The following is a 23,056-nucleotide window of genomic DNA, read 5'->3' on the forward strand; positions in this document are numbered from 1 at the left end:
ACACTGACACCGTCAACTCCTTTTTTTAAATTAAAAGGGAAGGATTTAATGATAGGAAATTAAAACCAAACATTAGATCAAAATTCGACAGGGTCACTCGATCCACCAGGACCTGAATTTCACAGAATCGTGGTGCAGGAGACCACTTGGCCCATCATGTTTACACTGGCCCTCCAAACAAACATTATGGCTTATTGCCATTCTCCTGCCTTTTCTCCATACCCTTTGTTAGGGAACTTTACTAACTGTCCCATTCTTCACTCCCCCGAGAATCCAGACAAATATCTTCAAAGTTTAAAATTGGCCTTTATTCAATCTAATAGCAGGGGAAACCTGATTCCACACGTGACATACAGGCTCCCAGAGCAAAGGAATACAACAGCAATTATATCTTTAACATCAACTATGAGTCATTAACACACAAATCAAAGTTGTAAACTTATTCAAATGTACTCAATATCCAATCCCAACTAATAGTTCTGATTACTTCATTTGTTTTCCACATTAGTGTTTTACCAATGACAGCAGCCCTACGCTTGCCTAATTACAATATTCAGTCAACAGGGCACATCTACACAGTTACATTATCAATAAACACATGAATGTGGTCCTTGACTGTTTGGCAACCTGAGTGGTGACTTATGATTTCTGTCAAAATACACTGCAGTCTGTTATCTGAAAGCAGTGATGTTGTAGTTACAGCCCTCCTGTGGTCCATCAAAGGCCCCATGTCGATTGTTTTTGCGGCTGTATCTTGCAGCTCGAGCAGTTTCTCAGGAACTTTGCTGCATTGAATGATTTTTAACCCTTTCGCCATCTATCCCAGGTATTAGTGCAGTGGACCTTCTCTGAACTGCTTCTTACACATTTATATCCTTAAGGAGATGAATAATACTCCAACTGTGGTCACATCAGTGTTCTGTATAACTGACGAATAACGTCTCTTCTTTTGTAACTAATTCTTTTCACAATAAACAATAACATTCCATTAACTTTCCTGATTACTTGCTGGACCTGCCTTTTGTGATTCATGCACAAAGACACACAGATCCCTCTGAATCCTTCACTGTTTTGATGATATACTTTGTTTTTATTCTTCCTACCAAAATGGACAATTTCACATTTGTCCACATTTATATTATATTTACTGGTTCTTTGCCCACTCGCTTAACCTATGTCCCTTTATAGCCTCCTTCCATCCTTTTCATTACTTACTTTTCCAGCTAGCTTTATATCATCAGCAAATTTAACAACCATATCTTCAATTCCCTTATCGGAGTCATTGAGACAAATGGTAAAAAGGTTGAGGTCCCAGCATTGATCCCTGTGGCACACCACTCTTCACATACAGCCAACTAGAAAAAAGACCCATTTATGCCAACCATTTCCTATTAACGAGCCAATCTTCTTTCTGTGTCAATATGTTACCATTCCCCCCCCGCCCCATGAGGAGTTTTCATTTTCCACAATAACCTTTGATGTGGTAGCTTACAAATGCATTCTGGAAATCTCAGTACATTCACCTTTACGCACCTCTGGTTCCCCTTTATCCACGGCACATGTGAATCCTTCAAAGAACTGAAAAAATAGATTGAATATGATTTCCCTGTCTCAAAACCGTGTTGATTCTCCTTCATAGCCAGATTTTTTTCTCACTACCATGCTGTAACATATTTAATAATAACTTCTAACATTTTTCCTATGACATGTTAACTGTTCTGTAGTTTCCTGCTTTTTGCCTCTCTCTTTTGAATAAAGGAGTTACATTTGCTACTTTCCAATCTAATGGAACTTCCACCAAAACCAGAGAATTTTGGAAAATTAAAAACAATGCATCAATGATCTCACCAGTCATTTCTACCCGTCTTCAGCTGAAGAACAGCCTCATGGCCTCAAAACGTCAACTCTGTTTCTCCCTTCACAGATGCTGCCCGACCTGCTGAGTCTTTCCAGCATTTTCTGTTTTCAATTAAGATTATCAGAATCCACAGTACTTTGCTTCTAGTTTACGAGCTACTTCTTTTAAGAGCCTAGAATGGAGTACATCAAGGCCCAGGATTTGTCAGCCCACAGCTCCAACCATTTGCTCTGTACCACTTCATAAGTGACAGCAGTTTTCCTGAGTTTCTCCCTCCTTTCCACACCCTGATAGGATATAACTTCTATCCTCGATACTATCGGATACAGTATTAAACTACAGTGAAGACTGATGCAGAATGCCTGTTGAATTCATCTTCCATCTCCTTACTTTTTATTATTAATTCCCCAGAATCACTTTCTCCTGGACCAACATTCACTTTGTTAACTCTTTTTTATTTAAATATCCAGAGAAACATTTACTATCTATCTTTATATTTCTAACTGGCCTTCTCTTGTACTCAAATTCTTCTCTCCTTATTAATCTTTTTATCATTCTTTGCTGTTTATATTCTGTCTAGTTTTCTGACCTGCCACCCATCTTTGTGCAATTCTTGGCTTTTTTCTTTAAGTTTTATACTATCTTTAACTTCTCTAATGAACCACGACGGTGGATCCTCCTCTTGGAATTTTTCTTTCTCATTGGAATCAGTATCTGTTCTGGGTTTTCTGAAATATCCCTTTCAATATCTGCCACTGCACCTCTATTGACCTGTCCCTTAACCTCATTTGCTGGTTCACTTACACTGAACACAGCTCAGTCCTTGATGTGATTAACAGATAAATCCAATCACTGTGGTTAGTTGTAAACTCGCTGGTGACTCAGCAGTGTGGATGGCCGACTGTATCTCTTCTGAAACTCAGGGCAGTTGAATGGTTTCTCCCCAGTCTGAACTCACTGGTGTGTAGTCAGCTCAGAAGACTGAGTGAATCCATTCCCACACTCAGAGCGGGTGAATGGCCTCCCCCCAGTGTGAGTGCACTGCTGAGTTTCTAGCTCTGACAAGTAACTGAGTCTCTCCTCAGAGTCTCCACATTTCCACTGTCTCCCTAATGTGACTGTGGTTGTGAATGGTGTTGTTTCCTTCCAGGTTCAAAATTCTCCACTGTTTAGGTTACGATAAATTGTGTGGCTCCATCCAATCCTGATCTGACATTTTCCGTGAGTTTCCTGACCCCCAAATCCTCCCATTCTCAGACGAACTATATTAACACCTGTAGCAGGGCTGGAGTCACTTTTCAATTCAGCAGAACTGACCCAAATGGACATGGTTCAGTCTGAATATGATTCACAGCAAAATTCAATCACAATAGTTCCTTGTGAATTCGCTGGTGTTTCAATAGATTTGATGACTGACTGAATCCCTTCCCACACACAGAGCAAGTGAATGGCTTCTCTCCAGTGTGAACTCACTGGTGAGCCTGCAGTGTGTGTGAGTGACCAAAGCCCTTCCCACATTGGGAACAAGTGAACATCCTCTCCCCAGTGTGAATCCGTTGGTGTATTGCTAGGTTGGATGATTGACTAAATCCCTTCCCACACTGGGAACAGATGAACGGTTTCTCCCCGGTGTGAACTCGCTGGTGTGTCCACAGATTGCCTGAGTGTGCAAATCCCTTCCCACACTGGGAGCAGATGAAAGGCCTCTCCCCGGTGTGAGTTCGCTGGTGTGCCAGCAGGTGAGATGAGTCAGTGAATCGCTTCCCACATTGGGAGCAAGTTAACGGCCTCTCCCCAGTGTGAACTCGCAGGTGTATCAGGAGATTGGATGAGCGAGCAAAACCCTTCCCACACTGGGAGCAAGTGAATGGCTTTTCCCCAGTGTGAACTTGCTGGTGTAATGTTAGGTTAGATGACTGACTGAATGCCTTCCCACACACAGAACAGGTGAATGGTCTCTCCCCAGTGTGGGTCCTCTGGTGTATATGTAAACTGGATGACTGAGTGAATCCTTTCCCACACTGGGAGCAGATGAACGGCCTCTCCCCAGTGTGAATTCGCTGGTGTGTCAGCAGGTTGGCTGAGAGCGCGAATCTCCTCCCACATTGAGAACAGCTGAATGGCCTCTCCCCATTGTGAACGCGGTGGTGTTTTGTTAACATGGATGATGCTTTGAAGCCCTTCCCACACACACAGCAGGTGAATGGTCTGTCCTCACTGTGAACTCGCTGGTGTTTTGCTAGGTTTGATGACTGATTGAATCCCTTCCCACACACAGAGCAGGTGAACGGTTTCTCCCCCGTGTGAGTTCGCTTGTGCAAGGCTAGGCTGAATGACCGATTGAATGCCTTCCCGCACACAGAGCAGGTGAATGGCCTCTCCTCAGTGTGAGTCCTCTGGTGAATATGTAAACTGGATGATTGAGTGAATCTTTTCCCACACTGGGAGCAGGTGAATGGCCTCTCCCCAGTGTGACTACGTAGATGAATTTCCAGCAAGGATGGGGATTTGAATCCCTTCTCACAGTCCCCACATTTCCACAACAGTTTCTCTCTGTTGTGACTGCAATTATGTTCCAAAAGGTCAGATGATTGGCTGAAGTCTTGTCCACACACAGAACACGTGTATAGTTTCTCTCCACTGTGAATGATGCTATTTTCTTCCATGTTCAAAACACATTGATATTCAGATTGCAATAAATTGGCTGGCTCCATAAGGTGCTGATACCAAGCTTGGTTTCAGTTTCCAAACTGCAAAACCTCCTCTTCTAATACCCTGTGAAATTGATTTAAAATAGAAAAAGGAAGTGAGAGTGAACCCACAAAAACACAATGGCAAGTTGTGAAACTGAGCTGAAAGAATCTGGTAATTTGTGGGGACGGCACTGGGAAAAGGTGACTATGAAAACTGCTGGATTGTCAAAAAACCCAATTGATTTCCTTATGTCCTTCAGGGAAGGGAACCTGCCATCCAGTCTGGGCACTATGGAAAAAGACAGAGAAATAGGAGAGATCGGGGATGAAGGAGAGGGATTTTATACATCTACAACTCAATGAGAACACTGACAGAATCTCCCAAACCCTCAACCTCCACCATCTCAAAGGATCAAGATAGCAGGTAGATGTGAACATCAACTCCAAGTTCCCCTCCAACTCATGTCTTGACTTGTCTGATAGCCAGTATTAACGAACAGAAATTTCTTTCAATACTGGGAAGACTGAACCCATTGTGTTCAGTCCCTATCACAAACTCCACTTCGTCACCAGCAACTCTATCCTGCTTCCTGGCAACTGTCTGAGGCTGAACTAGGCTGTTCACAATCCTGGTGAAATATTTCACTCTAGGAGGAGCTCCCAGCCACATATCCACATCATCATCAAGACTGCCTATTTCCATCTTCATTCATTGAAACCCTAGTGTGAGGAGGCCATTTGGCCCATCGAGCCTGCACTGACAACAATCCCATCCAAGCCCTATCATCCCCATTTATCCTATGTTTTTACCTTGTTAATCCTGTTGATGCCAAGGGTTAATTTAGCCTGGCCAATCCATCTAACCTGCACATCTTTGGGCTATGAGAGGAAACTGGAGCAGCTGGAGAAAACCCACACAGCCACAAGGAGAATGTGCAAACTCCTCATAGTGCCCCGAGGCCGGAATTCCACCTGGGTCCCTGGCACTGTTAGGCAGCTGTGCTAACCACTGTGACACCGGGCCACATGTCAGTGCCATCGCCCGAGTCCACCCAAGTCTCAACTCATCTGGAGACCTCACCCATTGTGACGTCACACATTCAATCATTCATAAGAACATAAGAACATAAGAAATAGGAGCAGGAGTAGGCCATCTAGCCCTTCGAGCCTGCCCCGCCATTCAATAAGATCATGGCTGATCTGTCGCGGCTCAGTTCCACTTTCCCCCCCTCTCCCCATAACCCTTAATCCTCTCTCTTATCAAAAACCCATCAACCCGCGTCTTAAAAATATTTAGCGAGGCAGCCTCCACCACTTCAACGGGCAGAGAATTCCAGAGATTCACCACCCTTTGAGTGAAGAAGTTCCTCCTCAACTCCGTTCTAAACTGCCCCCCTTTATCTTGAGACTGTGCCCCCTAGTCCTACTGTCTTTTTTGAGCGGCAAGAGTCTCTCCACCTCTATCCTATCCATCCCATTCATCATCTTATACGTCTCAATGAGATCTCCCCTCATTCTTCTAAACTCTAACGAGTACAAGCCTAGTTTATTCAGCCTCTCCTCATAGCTCAACCCCCTCAACTCCGGTATCAGCCTAGTAAACCTCCTCTGCACTCCTTACAAGGCCAAAATATCTTTGCGCAGGTGCGGCGCCCAAAACTGCACACAGTACTCCAGCTGCGGCCTCACCAATGCCCTATACAGCTGCAGCAAGACCTCCCTACTTTTATATTCAATCCCCCTCGCTATGAAGGCCAGCATCCCATTCGCCTTCCTGACCACCTGCTGCACCTGCAAGCTGGGTTTTTGCGACTCATGCACAAGGACCCCGAGGTCCCTCTGCACCGTTGCCTGCTGCAGTTTTTCGCCCCGTAAGTAATAGTCCTTCCTACCATTATTCCTACCAAAGTGGACCACCTCACACTTGCCAACATTAAATTCCATTTGCCATTTCCTGGCCCATTCCCCCAGCCTATCTAGATCCTTCTGCAGACTCTCCACACCCTCTGCACAATTTGCCGTTCCCCCAATCTTGGTGTCATCAGCAAATTTCGACACCCTACACTCGGTTCCCTCCTCCAGATCATCTATATAAATGGTAAAAAGCTGAGGCCCCAGCACCGACCCCTGGGGCACTCCACTAGTCACCATCCGCCAATCCGAATAGCACCCGTTGACCCCCACTCTCTGCCTCCTATTTGACAACCAATCCTCTATCCACGCTAACACCCTACCCCCAACTCCATGTCCCTCGACCTTCTGCAATAACCTCTTGTCAGGTACTTTGTCAAACGCCTTCTGAAAATCCAGAAAGACCACATCCACCGGCTCTCCTCTATCCACCGCCCGAGACATATCCTCATAGAATTCCAGTAAATTTGTCAGACACGACTTCCCTTTAATGAAACCGTGCTGCGTCTGCTCTATCAAGCAATTCCCTTCAAGATGCCTTGCAATTTCCTCCTTAATGACAGATTCTAACATTTTACCTACCACAGACGTTAAACTAACCGGCCTATAATTCCCCGCCTTTTGCCTGGCACCCTTCTTAAACAACGGCGTAACATTAGCCGTTTTCCAATCATCCAGCACTTCCCCGGAATCCAGCGACGTCTGGAAAATAACCACCAAGGCATCCACTATCACCTCCGCCATTTCTTTCAGAACCCTCGGATGCATTCCATCCGGTCCTGGGGACTTGACAACAATCAGCCCCTCCAGTCTGTCGAGCACCGCCTCTCTAGTAACAGTAATGTCATTAAGACCCTCCAGTCCTACCACCTTTCCATCGCTAACACCCGGCAAATTATTCACGTCCTCCTCCGTGAAGACAGAAACAAAAAAGTTATTCAATACCTTAGCCATATCCCCATCCCCTACCACTAGGTCCCCTTTCTCATCCTCTAAAGGACCAACGTTCACCCTAGCCAGCCTCTTCCTTTTTATATATTTATAAAAACTCTTGCTATCCTTTTTTATATTAAGCGCTAGCCCAGCTTCATAGTTTCTCCTACCCTCCTTTATTCCACTGTGACAGCACATTCTCACCCACTTCCATTGTGACGTCACACTCTCATCCATTCCATTGTGACGTCAGGGCTTCACTCTTCATTCACAATCTGCCGGCCTCCCACATTCAGCCTCAATGGCGGCAGTCAGCCCGGGCCCAACACTACCACCTGCGGCTCCATTTGATACAAACGGGGGGGAGGGGACCGGAAAGTTCTTTTCGGGAGTTGAGTTTAAGAAGCCTCTCCACCCACCCGCCATATTTATCGTTCCCCGCACGTCACCCTCTACCTCGTATCGATCTCGCTTCCAAACTAAAACTGTCCATCCATCGCCATTACCCGCAATGCGCATGCTTCAGGTCACGCCCCCCTCTTTCACTCTGATTGGTTGGAGGATCAGCCGCTCCAGCTCGATCCTGAAGGCCCGCCCCTCATTCACTCCGATTGGTTGGAGGACCAGCCCCTTCTTCCGCTCAGTCCTCCAGGCCCACCCTCCTCTTCCTATTGGTCCGGAGCCGCCGTCAATCAGTCCCTGGGCATTGTGATGTGGAGCATGCGCAGTGTCATTGCTGTCCTTGGCGCTGGTTTGTCCCGGAGAAGCGGAGTCAGCGTTAGGCGGTGGCTGGGCGGGTCTGGAAACACTTTGTGGATCCGCTTCAGAATCATTGTCAGCTCCCTGGTTTGTAGCTGCGGGGCCTCTCCCTCCCTCCCGGGAACAGACCCAGGTTAACGGCCCCATCCTGGCTCAGCCACTGGAGGATGGTTCACATCAGAGGATGGGGGAGGGGGACAATAAACAAGAGGTTTCACTTTGGCCTCAAATCAATGAGGACTCTGATCTCTGGGAAGGAAACCCTGGGAGGATTCACAAACACCTGCTGGAGGACCCAACACCCCCAATAAGACCCATTGGTTTTATTGTCAGTCTGCAGACAGGAGCTGGAGAACTGAACCCATGATGTGGGTGTGCCGGCGTTGGACTGGCGTAAACACAGTAAAAAGTCTGACAACACCAGGTTTTAGTCCAACCGATTTATTTGATAATATACTCACAAGCTTTCGGGGTTAGTCCCTTCGTCAGGTGAATGGAGAGTTCTGGCCTCAGACAGAGCATATAAAGTATATAAAGTATATGCTCTGTCTGAGGCCAGAACTCTCCATTCACCTGACGAAGGGACTAACCCCGAAAGCTTGTGCGTCTATTACCAAATAAATCGGTTGGACTAAAACCTGGTGTTGTCAGACTTTTTACTGAACTGAACCCAGACAGAGAAGAGGGAGGGAGAAAACTGGGAGTGGAGGAAAGAAATGGTGGAGATGGTGAGATAGATTTGGATTTCAGCCCAGGGAGGGGGGAGAGTTTGTGGGGTGGGGAATTACAGATTTGGGAGAACAGGTGAGGAAAAAATGTTGCAGAGAAACTAGAATTGTTTGTTCGGAATTTCTATCCTGGACTGACGGTGATGAGTTTTCTCAACTTTTTACAGGATATTGGAAGTGGAGGATTGGCAGATGGAAAACGGAAACTGAACATCACGTCTGACAAAGCCATTTGGTTCATCAGGAGCTGAATATCATCGGTCTTTGAATGTGAAAGGAGAAATGTTTGTCTGTGCTGTCTGTGGGCAAAGATTTTAAACATAGTGTGACCGGAAAAGCATCGGGACAAACATGCACCCAAGTGAGAATGGTCCAGTGAACTGACTGTGGAAAGAGCTTTAACCAGTTACACAGCCTGAAAAATCATCACACCATTCACAGCAGCGTGAAACTATATACATGTGAGTGTGGGTGAGGCTTCTACTGTTCATCCAACCTGGAGAAACACAAGAGCACCAGCACCATGGAGAAACCGTGGAAATGTGTGGAGTGCGGGAAGGGATTTGGTTTCCCGTCACAACTGGAAGTTCATCGGCGCAGTCACACTGGGGAGAGACCATTCACCTGCTCCGTCTGTGGGAAGGGATTCACCCATTCGTACAACCTTTTAACACACCATCGAGTTCACACTGGGGAGAGGCCGTTCACCTGCCCTGTGTGTGGGAAGAGATTCACTCGTTCATCTCACATTGTGACACACCAACTTGTTCACACTGATGAGAGACTGTTTAGATGTTCTGACTGTGGGAAGAGTTTTAAATGCGAAAAAGATCTGCTGACACACCAACGCATTCACACTGGGGAGAGACCGTTCACCTGCTCTGTGTGTGGGAAAGGATTCATTCAGTCATCCCACCTGCAGACACATCAACTTGTTCACTCTGACAACAAACTTTTTAATTGTTCTGACTGTGAGAAGAGCTTTAAAAACAAAAAGGATCTGCTAACACACCAATATACACACACTGGGGAGAGGCCGTTCACCTGCTGTGTGTGTGGGAAGGGATTCAGCCGTCCATCTGCCCTACTGAACCACCAGAGAATTCACACTGGGGAGAGGCCCTTCACCTGCTCAGTCTGTGGGAAGGGATTCATTAATTCATCCAATCTTCTGATACACCAGCAGCTCCATACAGGGGATCGACCGTTCACCTGCTCTGAATGTGGGAAGGGATTCACCCGTTCATACAACCTTCTGACTCACCAGCAGGTTCACAGTGTGGAGAGGCCATTCACTTGCTCCGTGTGTGGGAAGGGATTCACTCGTTCATCCAACCTATTGAATCACCAGCGAGTTCACACTGGGGAGAGGCCATTCACCTGCTCTGTGTGTGGGAAAGGATTCAGTCAGTCATCCAACCTGCTGACACATCAGAGAGTTCACAGTGGGGAGAAGCCATTTACCTGCTCTGTATGTGGGAAGGGATTTTCTCATTTATCTTATCTTCTGCAACACCAGCGAGTTCACACTGGGGAGAGGCCGTTCTCCTGTACTGTCTGTGGAAAGGGATTTATTCAGTCATCCCACCTGCTAACACACCAGCGAGTTCACAAGAGATTGCAAGGTTTGGATTCTACACGTATTGATGCTGTTAATCATACCCAGGACTGAATTATGTTCACTCTGACTTTTTTCTTCTATTGAGGTTTGATATTCTGAATAAATGTGAAATAGACATTTGATGGAATTATTGTTGTAGATTTTTGTCTTTTCCATTTGAGTGTTCAACATCACCAAGCTGCAGCTCAGAAAGGGCAGTCTGAGGGAGGATCATACAGTAAACAGAACTTCATTCTTGACACAGTCCTTCATGGTCACGCTAAGAGGAACACACAACACTTTGGTTTTTCTTGTCACTTTTCCCTGACAGCGGAGTCCCCATGTGGGTGAATCCTGAGGTATGTAAGAAATGTGTCCCAGTCGCTTTTTTCCAATGTTCACGTGGAACAGAAGCTCCTTTACAACTGTGTTTAGAGTCGGGAAGAACAATGGTGAATGCTGGAAACATGCTGTCAAAGATTGGTGTAAAACTGGGATCTGTTCCTGACTGAGAATGAAACGGCAGGTTTAGGTTTCCAGACTAAAAATGCAAAAAAGTCTGAAACGTTTTAATGTGTGTGCGTGTGTGTCAGTCATGGTTTATTGAACAGAAACTGGCTTAAAATAAATTGGTTGAAGTCTGCATTAACGTAGCAGCTGGAGAAGTTCAAAGGATGTCATGATGTGGGTATGCCGGCGTTGGACTGGCGTAAACACAGTAAAAAGTCTGACAACACCAGGTTTTAGTCCAACCTATTTATTTGATAATATACTCACAAGCTTTCGGGGTTAGCCCCTTTGTCAGGTGAATGGAGAGTTCTGGCCTCAGTCAGAGCATATAAAGCACAGACAGTTTAGAGATTACTGATTAGAATGCGAATCCTTCTGCTTTCTTGCATCTCTGTAAAAACTTGATGTCTGTGTCGATGTGTGCAATCTTCTTGGAGATCCTCTCAGAACTCTCCATTCACCTGACGAAGGGGCTAACCCCGAAAGCTTGTGAGTATATTATCAAATAAATAGGTTGGACTAAAACCTGGTGTTGTCAGACTTTTTACTGAGTTCAAAGGAGCCAGGTAACTGCTGGGACAATTAGACAACAATTTTGATTCTCAGATGAATAGAGAAAGAGCTGCAGTATGTGTCCAAGAATTCTCAGTTTTGATGATGTGTGCTTCCCACACACTATCGTTTTAAATAAGCATCACTCCTAATAGCCTTTAACCATTATAAACAGAACAGAGAGAAGCTGAGCAGCATCAGAGTCCTGACTGACCATTTAAGAATGAGTGACTTGTTTAGCTGAAGTTTCCTGTTGGTAGTTTTCTGGGTCTTCTCCTTATTTTGATCATTGTCAGTGATCCCTAGGTATGTGACCCTGTTCTCCTCTCTTTCAGACATTCACTCACTTAACATCTCTCTCTCAGAAACTCAATATTTAACACCCCTCATCTCTTTCACATTCACTGAACGTTGCTCTTTCTCTCCAGGCATTCACTCACACTTACCTTCCACCTCTCTCACACTCTAACCTCGGTCCTGTCTCACATTCACTCAACCTCTCTCCTCTCAGGTTCTGTCTTTGTCACTTAATGTCTCTCTATCTTTCTTTCAAACACTCTCTCATTTAACCTTCCTATTTCAGATAATGCTTAAACTTAATCATTGTTTTCTCTCTCTCGTTACCTCTCTGAAAAAGCACAAACACTTCATCACTTTGATGTCTGAGAAAACATCCCATTGATGGAGATTCAATCTTCTCTGTTTCTCTCTCCCACTTCCTCCGACAGGCCCTGACTCACTTTAAATCTCTTTTCTAATAACTCTCTTTGGGAAAACTCATTTGTTCTCTAATTCCTCCACATTTCTCCCAGTGATGACCCTCAATCCATCTCCCAATTCAATGACTGTGTTAAAAATCCAAATTATCCCCTTTCTTGATTGTTTAACATAGGAATGGAGGTGAATGTAATGCTGAGACCAGCAGCAATCTGTGTGGTCGTTCTTGATGCTGTCAGAGTGAGTTCACCCTCACAGGCAGGAAGACTGTTCACGATGATAACAGCAAACTGACCTCAGCTGTTTCATTCTCAGGTAACACAACTTCCTGTTTCTCTGCCAGTTCCAAACCGCACATCTCACTTCTAAGCAGAAAATAAATCCAGGGACCACAATCTGGTGAGAACATCTGTCAATGCAGCCTATATCTGTTCACAGGGTCAGGGCAGAATCACACAGGTCACATTGTGGTGACATTTACAAATGAGCCAGTTATTTCTGTTCAGAGTTTCCATTCACAGATATAACCAGCTGTGTCTGTGGATCAGTTGCTGAGTTCCCTGTACTCCCCATAGCCAAGAACTGATAGCCTGCTCCCTTATATTCTATATTATTCTCTCTGTATTGCTTGTTTCCGCTGTTTCTCAGCTTTTATCTTTGACCGCCCCATCTTTCTGCTTTTTAAAATCTTTCTCAATTTTTCTCTCAGTCTTTCTGTCTCCCCTTTCCTCTGTATCTTTCTCAGGCTGAGTGTGTTCCTATTTAATCGAGACGTTCAAGATCATGGAGAGTTTCTGATTGATTATAGAAGGAAAGACAGGGAGAAAAGCAAAAAAGCCCAACAGGTCTCGTGGCATCTGTTGCGAGAGGAACAGTTCGTATTATAAAATAATAATTTTGAGTTCATATAATTCTTCAGGGCAAGAGAAACATGTGTTATCCATCTTAGATTGGGGAATATGATGGGGAGACTTAATAAAGGTGTTTAAAGTGACAAATGTCAATGGAAAGAAACTATGTCCAAGGAGCAGGAGGGTCTATCAATGGAGAGAATCAATTTCCCAGGTGCAGGAGGCTCTGTAAGCAGAGGACACAGAGATTTGATATAATTGTCAACAGAATTGAAGGGGGTGAAAAGGAGAATTTTTTTTACACAATAAATTGAAATGATCTGCAGTGCACAAACTGACTGGTTGCTAGAAGCAGGTTTAATAGTAATTTTCAAAGGGAATTGGATAAATACTGACAGAGTTATGGTGAATGGGATTAATTAGATACTTCATTCATCTTTATGACAGTCTGAATGTTTCTCCCCTAAGGTTTTAATATTTGATCTTTTCAGTCACCATGTGTCTCAAGCAGAAGATTTAAACATTGGGTTTGATGAGCTGTCAGATCTGTTTCCTATGTATCTTTGTAACTTGAGAACTGCAGATAACCATGAAAAGGAACTGATTATTTTCAATTCCTCTAACAGATACACTTCAGATATCAGAAATCTCAGGAGATCCTCATTTCCTCATTATTCTCTTCTCAAATATAACAGCTGTCAGTCAGGCCAAGTCAGTCACATGTGTCTCTGTTACGATGTTTCCACTTCTATTTTATCACTCACCTCCCAGTGACACTCACCATAACACAGACACCTTAAAATATCATTGCTCCCTTACATCTTGTCCTCCTATTATAATCGAATGTTTGTTGGGCCTCTTGTCTCCCTTAAGGTCAGATTACCTGCAGTTCAAGTGACCTCAGGGACACAAACCGACCTTTGTGATTATTATTACACCAGACTCCAGTCAGCCCCAGGAGCTGCAGTTGTAAAATACAGTAAGAAGTCTCACCACACCAGGTTTAAGTTCAACCAGCTTATTTGATAGTAAAGCTTGTGGGATTACTATCAAATAAACTGGTTGAACTTAAACCTAGTGTTGTGAGACTTCTTACTATGTTTACCCCAGTCCAACGCCAGCATCTCTAAGTCATGACTACCATCGACGTTGTAAAATACAGCAGAATTGGAATAACAGACAGGTTATTGTTTGATACTGACAGTGGCAGAGTCACACACTGGAATTTAAATACATTATATCTATAGACCATGACTCACTCAAATCAAAATGAAACCTAAACTTTGGTTTTGGTGCACTGGATACTGACTGTATTATCATTACATTGGATCTAATGCTGTGTTCACTAACATACTGCAATGTGACTCTTATTATGTGAACAAACACTGTTTATGTTACACTCAGAGTCAGTCAGTGTTTTGCTGGGTTTTCTCTGTGCTCCATCTCCACTCTGATTGGACTGGAGCCTGTGTGTGTGTCATTGTTACACTGAGACTCTTATTATTGGACAAGCAGCAAGTCACCGTCACAATGCCCGGCTGATTGACGGTGGCCTGGACCAATGGGAAGAGGGGATAGTGCTGGAGGACCGACCGGGAGCAATCGGTCTTCCAACCAATAGGAGGGAATGAGGGGCGGGGCCAGCTTTGACTGGAGCATGCGCAGTGTGAGTAATGGCGGTGGAAAGCAGGTTTTGTTTTGGGCTGGGAAATCTGTTAGAGGTGATTGGCGGTACGGAGAGAGCAATGGATCGCCCAGGTGGGTGAAAACGCTCCGTAAGCATGTTGTGTAAGCAGCAAACCGCGGAAGAGAACTTCCGGGACCTAGTTTGTTCCGAGCAGGGCCGCAGCTCCTCAGGTTCGCTCCGGGGTAACGTTCGCCATCTTTATTGGGGGCAATATGCAACGGTGCGCACGCGAGGTCGCCATGTTTGTAGGGGGCAATGATGTCATTGAGTGGGAGGAGCTTGTTCCCCATTGTTCAGAATGGAGACAACTTGTCCATCAAACTGCATCAACCCTCTGAGTCCCAATGTCTCATTGATGAGGCAGAGCGGTGACAGAGAAGGAAAAATAAAGGGAAATAAAAACAGAAAATGCTGGAAAATCTCAGCAGATCTGACAGTATCTGTGGAGAGAGAATAGAACGCTCTCTCCACTCACATTGTCTGTACCTTTAAGACTTAATTACCTGTAAAAATTGGCATTCCAATCATTATTTTGTGAATTGAGTTTGTGTCTTTCTATGCCTTGTTTGTGAACAGAACTCCCACTCACCTGACGAAGAAGCATCGCTCCGAAAGCTAGTGGATTTTGCTATCAAATAAACCCATTGGACTTTAATCTGGTGCAGTGAGACTTCTTACTGGGTTTACCCCAGTCCAACACCGCCATCTCCACGTCAGAGAGAATAGAACCAACGTTTCGAGACTGGATGACCCTTAAAGCTTGTACATGTGTACAAAGAGCATGTAAACTTCAACACCTCCATGTACCTTTGTACACCTCTATCAATATACTTTGCTCCAAGGAAAACAACCCCGATTTATCTTAAAAGAAAGACACTGCAACAAGGTAAGAGTGAAGGTAAGAGTTTTATAAATTTTCTTAAATAATTGGTACTCGAAATGTCAGTCAGTGGGGTTAAGTGCTGCACTTGTGAGATGTGGGAGATCTGTGATGCTTCCAGCATTATAGATGACTACGTCTACAGGAAGTGCACCCAATTGCAGCTCCTTACAGACCGCATGGATAGGTTGGAGCAGCAGTTGGATGCATTTCGGAGCATGAAGGTGGTGGAAAGTGTCACAGTTAGGAGCTTTAGAGACATGGTCACACTCAAGGCGCAGGCAGATAAATGCGTGACTGCTAGAAGGGGCAGGCAGTCAGTACAGGAATCCCCTGTGGTCATCTCCTTCTCTAACAAATATACCGTTTGGATACTATTGGGAGGGGGTATAGCTTATCAGGGGATAAATAGAGCAGCCAGAGACCTGGCACCACGGCTGGCTTTGTTGTTAAGCAGGGAGGTACAAAGACCACTACAACAATAATTACAAGGAGCTCTATACTTAGGGGTGCAGATAGGTGCTTCTGTGGATATGAAAGAGACTCCAGGACATTGTGTTGTCTCCCTGATGTCAGGGTCCAGGAAGTCTCTAAAAGGGCAGAAAGCATTCTGAAACGAGAGGGTGAACAGCCAGTGGTCATGGTACATATTGGTACAAAGGTAGGACGAGGCCCTACAACAGCAGTTAAGGGAGTTAGGTAGAAAGTTAAAAAGCAAGACCTCTTCGGTTGTAATCACAGGATTGCTCCCTGTGCCACCTATCCACTGTCATCCCTTTAAGTAACTCTCCCCAGTCAATCAAGGCCAACTCACGCCATTCGTCAGCCCATTGGCCCAATTGATCAAGATCTCATTGCAATCCTAGATAACCTTCTTCACTGTCCACTATGTCAGCAATCTTGGTGTCATCTGCAAACTTACTAACCATGCCTCCTATATTCTCATCCAAATAATTAATATAAATGACAAATAACAGTGGACCCAACACTGATCCCTGAGGCACACTGCTGGTCACAGAGTTCCAATCTGAGAAACAACATCCACTCTCTGGCTTCTGTCATCAAGCCAATTTTGTATCCATTTAGCTACCTTATCGTGGATCCAGTAATATTTAACCTTGTGCAACAACCTCCCATGCGGTACCTTGTCAAATGCCTTGCTAAAGTCCTTTTAATCTGTACAGATGCTGCCAGATCTGCTGAGATTTTCCAGAATTTTCTCTTTTGGCTTGCTAAAGTCCAGGTTGACAACATCAACTGCATTCCCCTCATCAACTTTCTTGGTTACCCCTTCAAAAAACTCAATCAAATCTGTGAGACACTCACAAAGCCATGCTGACTGTCCCTAATCAGTCCCTGCGTTTTTAAATACCTGTGGATCCTGTCTCAAAATATCTTCTAACAGCTTACCCACTACAGATGAAAGTCTCACTGGCCTGTAATTCCCAGGCTTTTCCCTGCAGCCCTTTTTAAACAAAGGCACAACATTTGCCACCCTCCAATCTTCAGGCACCTCGTCTATGATTATCGATGATCCAAATATCATTGTGAGGGGACCCACAATTTCCTCCCTAGCCTCCCACAATGTCCTGGGATACTCTTCATCACGTCCAGGGGATTTATGTATCTTGATGTGCTTTAAGCCATCCAGCACCTCCTTCTTTGTTATATGTACACTCCTCAAGACATCACTATTTATTTCCTCAAGTTTCCTAACATCCATGCACAGTGTCAGCTATTTCTGTGGTGTAGTGGTTATCATGTTCGCTTCCCACACAGTAAGTCCTCGGTTCAAAACCGAGTAAAAAAAAAAATTCTTCTTGTAATTATAGGCCAGTTAGTCTTACTTCAGTGGTCGGTAAGTTAATGGAAAAGTTCCTGAGGGATAGCATTTATGACCATTTGGAAAGATGCAGCTTAATCTGGGATGGTCAGCTCGGATTTGTGAGGGGCAAGTCTTGCCTCACAAGTTTGATTGAATTCTTTGAGGAGGTAACTAAGTGTGAGGACAAAGATAGAGCATTTGATGTCGTATACATGGATTTTAGTAAGGCATTTGATAAGGTTCCCCATGGTAGGCTCATGAAGAAAATAGGGAGGTGTGGGATAGAAGGAAATTTGCCGGTTTGATAAGTAACTGGCTGTCTCATGGAAGACAGAGGGTGGTGGTGGAGGGAAAATTTTCAGACTGGAGGCCAGTTACCAGCGGTGTACCACAGGGATCACTGCTGGGTCCTCTGCTATTTGTGACTTTTATCAATGAGTTGGAAGAGGGGGCTGAAGGGGGGGGTTAGTAAATTTGCTGATGACACCAAGATTGGTGGAGTAGTGGATGAGGTGGAGGGCTCTTATAGGCTGCAAAGAGACATTGATAGGATGCAGAGCTGGACTGAGGTGCAAAGTGATTCATTTTGGTCGGACAAACTTGAATGTGGATTACAGAGTCAACAGCAAGGTTCTGAGGAATATGGAGGAACAAAGAGATCTTGGGGTTCATATCCACAGATCTCTGAAGGTTGCCACTCAAGTGGATAGAGCTGTGAAGAAGGCTTATAGTTTGTTAGCGTTTATTAACGGGGGTTTGAGTTTAAGAGCAGTGGCGTTATGCTGCAACTATACAGGACCTTGGTAAGACCACATTTGGAATATTGTGTTCAATTCTGGTCACCTCACTATAAGAAGGATGTGGAAACATTGGAGAGAGTGCAGAGGAGATTTACCAGGAAGCTGCCTGCTTTGGGGGATAGGTCTTATGAGGAAAGGTTGAGGGAGCTGGGGCTTTTCTCTTTAAAGCGGAGGAGGATGAGAGACGACTCAATAGAAGTTTATAAGATCCTGTAAGAGGGATTTACAGAAATAATCAGTGTCAGTACAGGATAGAAATTCAGAACAGGTAATTGTAATTTCTATGGAACATTCTTTCCCCTCTCATTCCCCAAAAGTTGTAAATCTCTATCCAACACACTCTCCCTCCATTCTCACTCTGCTGTATCTAATATTCACCCTCCCAGTTCTCCTGAAGGTGCTGATTGACAGATCCACGCTTCCTGTCCTGGAGGCACATAGCTGAAAATCTCCATACAGGCTGTCATACAGATATACATCTGTATGACTGGACTAAAAATGTGTGGAATATATAGACTGGATTCACTTCCTTTCCCTTCAGTTGCTGCAAGTCCCCAATTTTCCCCAGTAGGAGAAAAGAAATGGAAAGCGGAATACATTGATTTCCTCCCAGATGTTCCCCCCCCAGATGGGTTGCATGGTAGCACAGTGGTTAGCACTGCTGCTTCACAGCTCCAGGGATCTGGGTTTGATTCCTGGCTTGGGTCACTGTCCGTGTGGAGTTTGCACAGTCTCCTTGTGTCTGCGTGGGTTTCCTTTGGGTGCTCCTGTTTCCTCCCACAGTCCAAAGATGTGCAGGTTAGGTTGATTGGCCATGCTAACAATTGCCCCTTCGAGTCCTGAGATGCATAGGTTAGAGGGATTAATGGGTAAATATGTAGGGATAAAGGGGTAGGGCCTGGGTGGGATTGTGGTGAGTGCAGACTCGATGGGCCGAAGGGCCTCTTTCTGCACTGAAGGGATTCTATGATCGTTTGTTGCACAGAGGAAGCTTTATCCTGAAGCTCATTGGCTAACATCCGCATTGTGACATCACATTGGAGCCCGAATTAAATCAGCCAACAGGAATCACTGCCCCGCGGTGATGTCTCCGGATTCCAGTGCGCAGGCGCGCGGACCCGGGAGCCCCGCCCCCACCCACTGCTCCCCTCCCCCTCCCGGGAGCCCCGCCCCCACCCACTGCTCCCCTCCCCCTCCCGGGAGCCCCGCCCCCACCCACTGCACCCCTCCCCCTCCCAGGAGCCCCACCCCCACCCACTGCACCCCTCCCCCTCCCAGGAGCCCCGCCCCCACCCACTGCACCCCTCCCCCTCCCGGGAGCCCCGCCCCCACTCACTGTTCCCCTCCCCCTCCTTGAGCCAAGGTTTCCAGACAAGCGGCTGGCGGCTCCGGCCAGAGCGAGAAGCCGCTCGGTGATCTACCCCTCCCCCCGGCCCAGGAGTGCGCATGTCCAAGGGAGAGGGGAACCTGTGCATGTGCGGGGCTGTGTCCACCTCTTCCGTGACCAGCAAGCTTAGATGGGAGAGTTGGAGGACTGGAAGAACTCTGGTCCTCCAGCCAATCACGGTCTTTGTGTGAGTGAAGATTGAGCTTCAGAAAATCTAAAACTTGCTCCTGTCTCCAACATTTGTGAGTAAAACACTTTCCTCCCCCCACCCCCTTTCCATTTCTTATTATTTCTAGTTCTGTAATATATTACTGTAGCCATTTTATATATTTCCAGTCATAAACTCATTGCAGCACAGGAGTCTATTGGGCAACTCGAGTCATGGAATCCCTACAGTGCAGAAGGAGGCCTTTCGGCCCATCAAGTCTGCACTGACTCTCCAACAGAGCATTCTTCAGAGACTCTCTCCCTGCAGTATGACAGATTTATCCTGCTAATCCCCCAACCCACACATCCTGGGACACTAAGTGGCAATTGAGTAGGGCTAATCAACCTAACCTGTACATCTTATGGACAGTAAGAAGTCTCACAATACCAGGTTAAAGTCCAACAGGTTTATTTGATAGCATGAGCTTTCGGAGCACTGCTCCTTCAGGGGAGTGGCCACTCACCTGATGAACCTGGTGTTGTGTGCCCACCACTGTCCACCTTCGACATCTCCACATCACCTTATAGACTGCAGATTGATTCTCTGCAGAACGAACCAATCAGTCCTTTTCTTTCTCCCTATCAACATTCCTCTGCAAGTTTTATTTCCTTCAAGTGCCCACCCAATTTCATTTTGAAATGATTGAACATCTTCTGTTCCACCATCCTCATAGGCAGCGAGTTCTAGATATGTGCTCTCCCTACCTAGATATAAATCTTCCTCAAATCCCTATTCTACCACATCTCAGTTAATAATTACACTTTTATCCATTATTATAGACATCTATCTGGCAGCCTGCATGGAGATTTTCAGCTCTCTGTATCCAGGACAGGAAGCAGTGAGCATGGATCTGTCAATCAGACTCAATCAGCACCTTCAGGAGAATTGGGAGGTGAATATTAGATACAGCAGAGTGAGAATGGAGGGAGAGTGTGTGGGATGGAGATTCACAGCTTTTAGGAAATGAGAGGGGAAAGAATGCTCCATAGAAACTAGAATTGTCTGTTCTGAATTTCTATGACACAGATGACTTTTGTAAATTTGTTTTATAGGGGAACAGAAGGTGAGGATTTATATACAGAAATCTCAAACCAAACATCACATCAAGATCTGACAGAGTCACTCAATTCATCGGGACCTCAATGTCATCGACCTTTGGATCTAGAAGGAGAAATGTTTCTCTGTTCTGTCTGCTTAAGGAGATTTTAAGCAACAGTGTGACTGGAAAAGCAGCGAGATGCACAAACACAGCTGAGTGAGAGTGTTCCAGTGCACTGAGTGTGGAAAGAGCTTTAACCAGTTACACAGCCTGAAAATACATCTCAGCGTTCACAGCGGGGAGAGACGGTACCCGTGTTCTGTGTGAGATTTAACTGTTTAACCTGGAGAGTCGGAAGGACACCAGCACCATGGAGAAACAGTGGAAATGTGGGGACTGTGGGAGAGGATTCAGTTTTCCATCTCAGCTGGAAATTCATCGGCGCAGTCACTCTGGGGAGAGGCCGTTCACCTGCTCTGTGTGTGGGAAGGGATACACTCAGACAATTGATTTGCAGAGACACCAGCGAGTTCACACTGGGGAGAGGCCATTCACCTGCTCTGAGTGTGGGAAAGGATTCACTCGGTTATCCAGTCTGCAGAGACACCATCGATTTCACACTGGAGAGAGACCTTTCATCTGCTCTGTGTGTGGGAAGGGATTCACTCAGTTAATTGATTTGCAGAGCCATCAGCGAGTTCACACTGGGGAGAGGCCGTTCACCTGCACTGAGTGTGGGAAAGGATTCAGTGTGGCATCAGGTCTGCGGAGACACCAGTTAGTTCACACTGGGGAGAGGCCATTCACTTGCTCTGTGTGTGGGAAGGGTTTCAGTCAGTTGCCCTACTTGCAGAGGCACAATGTCACTCACACCCAGGAGAGACCCTTTAAATGCTCTGACTGTGGGAGGGATTTCAAAAGCTCTCAGTTAATGATGTCCCACCAGCGCATTCACACTGAGGAGAGACCGTTCAGCTGCTCTCACTGCACAAAGAGATTCAGATCATCATCTGCCCTGCGGACACACCAGCGAGTTCACACTGAGGAGAGACCGTTCAGCTGCTCTCACTGCACAAAGAGATTCAGATCATCATCTGCCCTGCGGACACACCAGCGAGTTCACACTGGGGAGAGACCGTTCACCTGCACTGTGTGTGGGACGGGATTCACTCAGTCATCCCGACTGCAGAAACACCAGCGAGTTCACACTGGGGAGAGACCGTTCACCTGCACTGTGTGTGGGATGGGATTCACTCAGTCATCCCGACTGCAGAAACACCAGCGAGTTCACAAGTCATAGTCATAGTTTCAGCCCATCGAGTCTGCACTGACAACACCATACTAAATTTACACTAATCCATTTTCTAGCACTTGGCTGATAGAGTTTGAACTGACAAAACATTCAAGTGCTTGTCAATGTGCTTTTTAAAGATTGTGAGGTTTCCTGCCTCTACTACCCTCCCAGACAGTGAATTCCAGATTCCCACCACCTTCTGGGTGAAAACATTTTTCCTCAAATCCCCCAAAACCTAAGCAATAGGGGAAGGAAGTGTCCGGATTCTATGGACAAATTAAATCCCATTGTGTCAGAGGATAAAATGGAATTTGCTGAAGTAAATGACAAACGTAATTAATGATTTTTTTATATGGAAAATGATTGGTTCACACCTAATGAAAGGCAGGAGAATTTGACATGAAGAATGTATAATTGATCTATCCTAAGCATTTACGTCAGTGTTATTGCAGAGATCAGAACACTTCTCTTAGAGTTATTACACTGTCCGATAATGTTTCCCTTCGATCGTTGGTCAAATAAAAGATAAGTCTTTAAACTGGGACACTGGCTTTCGTGAGTCTTTGTATTGTCTGAAGGTTTTGGTAATACCTGGTCTCCAGTGGTAAAGTACCCAGTGTGTTGGGGGCAATGAACTCAGAAGAATCATTCAACACTCAAGGATTCAATCAACAAACAGTTTATTGAGTTACCATTACCACCTGTTAGATTGTTGTTCTTTATCTGGGGTTGAGGTGACAACGAGAGAATTCTCAGTTATTCCAAATTCCTCCAGGCTACATTTAAAATTTCCAGATTTAACTGGTTCGAATAAATCCACAATT

General features: G+C 45.4%; 2 protein-coding genes across 2 annotated transcripts in view; one reads left to right on the top strand and one right to left on the bottom strand.

Annotated features, from left to right (window-relative positions):
• The window catches only part of LOC145362386 (uncharacterized), an 83,601-nt gene that overhangs the window by 35,451 nt on the left and 25,094 nt on the right, over window positions 1-23,056 (bottom strand). The window contains 2 exon segments of the mRNA XM_080218438.1: window positions 1,216-1,324; window positions 3,227-4,329. Coding sequence (XP_080074564.1) covers window positions 1,216-1,324; window positions 3,227-4,329 — 1,212 coding nt within the window.
• LOC145362586 (uncharacterized) lies at window positions 8,807-22,687 on the top strand. The gene is made up of 4 exons (XM_080218589.1): window positions 8,807-8,958; window positions 9,050-10,488; window positions 13,243-13,244; window positions 21,386-22,687. Exons 2-4 carry the CDS (start codon window positions 9,406-9,408, stop codon window positions 22,236-22,238), a joined length of 1,938 nt encoding a protein of 645 aa, XP_080074715.1. The 5' UTR covers window positions 8,807-8,958; window positions 9,050-9,405; the 3' UTR covers window positions 22,239-22,687.

This window comes from Carcharhinus amblyrhynchos, unplaced genomic scaffold (genome assembly GCF_965287045.1).
Source record: "Carcharhinus amblyrhynchos unplaced genomic scaffold, sCarAmb.v2.hapA scaffold_38, whole genome shotgun sequence".
Taxonomy (NCBI): domain Eukaryota; kingdom Metazoa; phylum Chordata; class Chondrichthyes; order Carcharhiniformes; family Carcharhinidae; genus Carcharhinus; species Carcharhinus amblyrhynchos.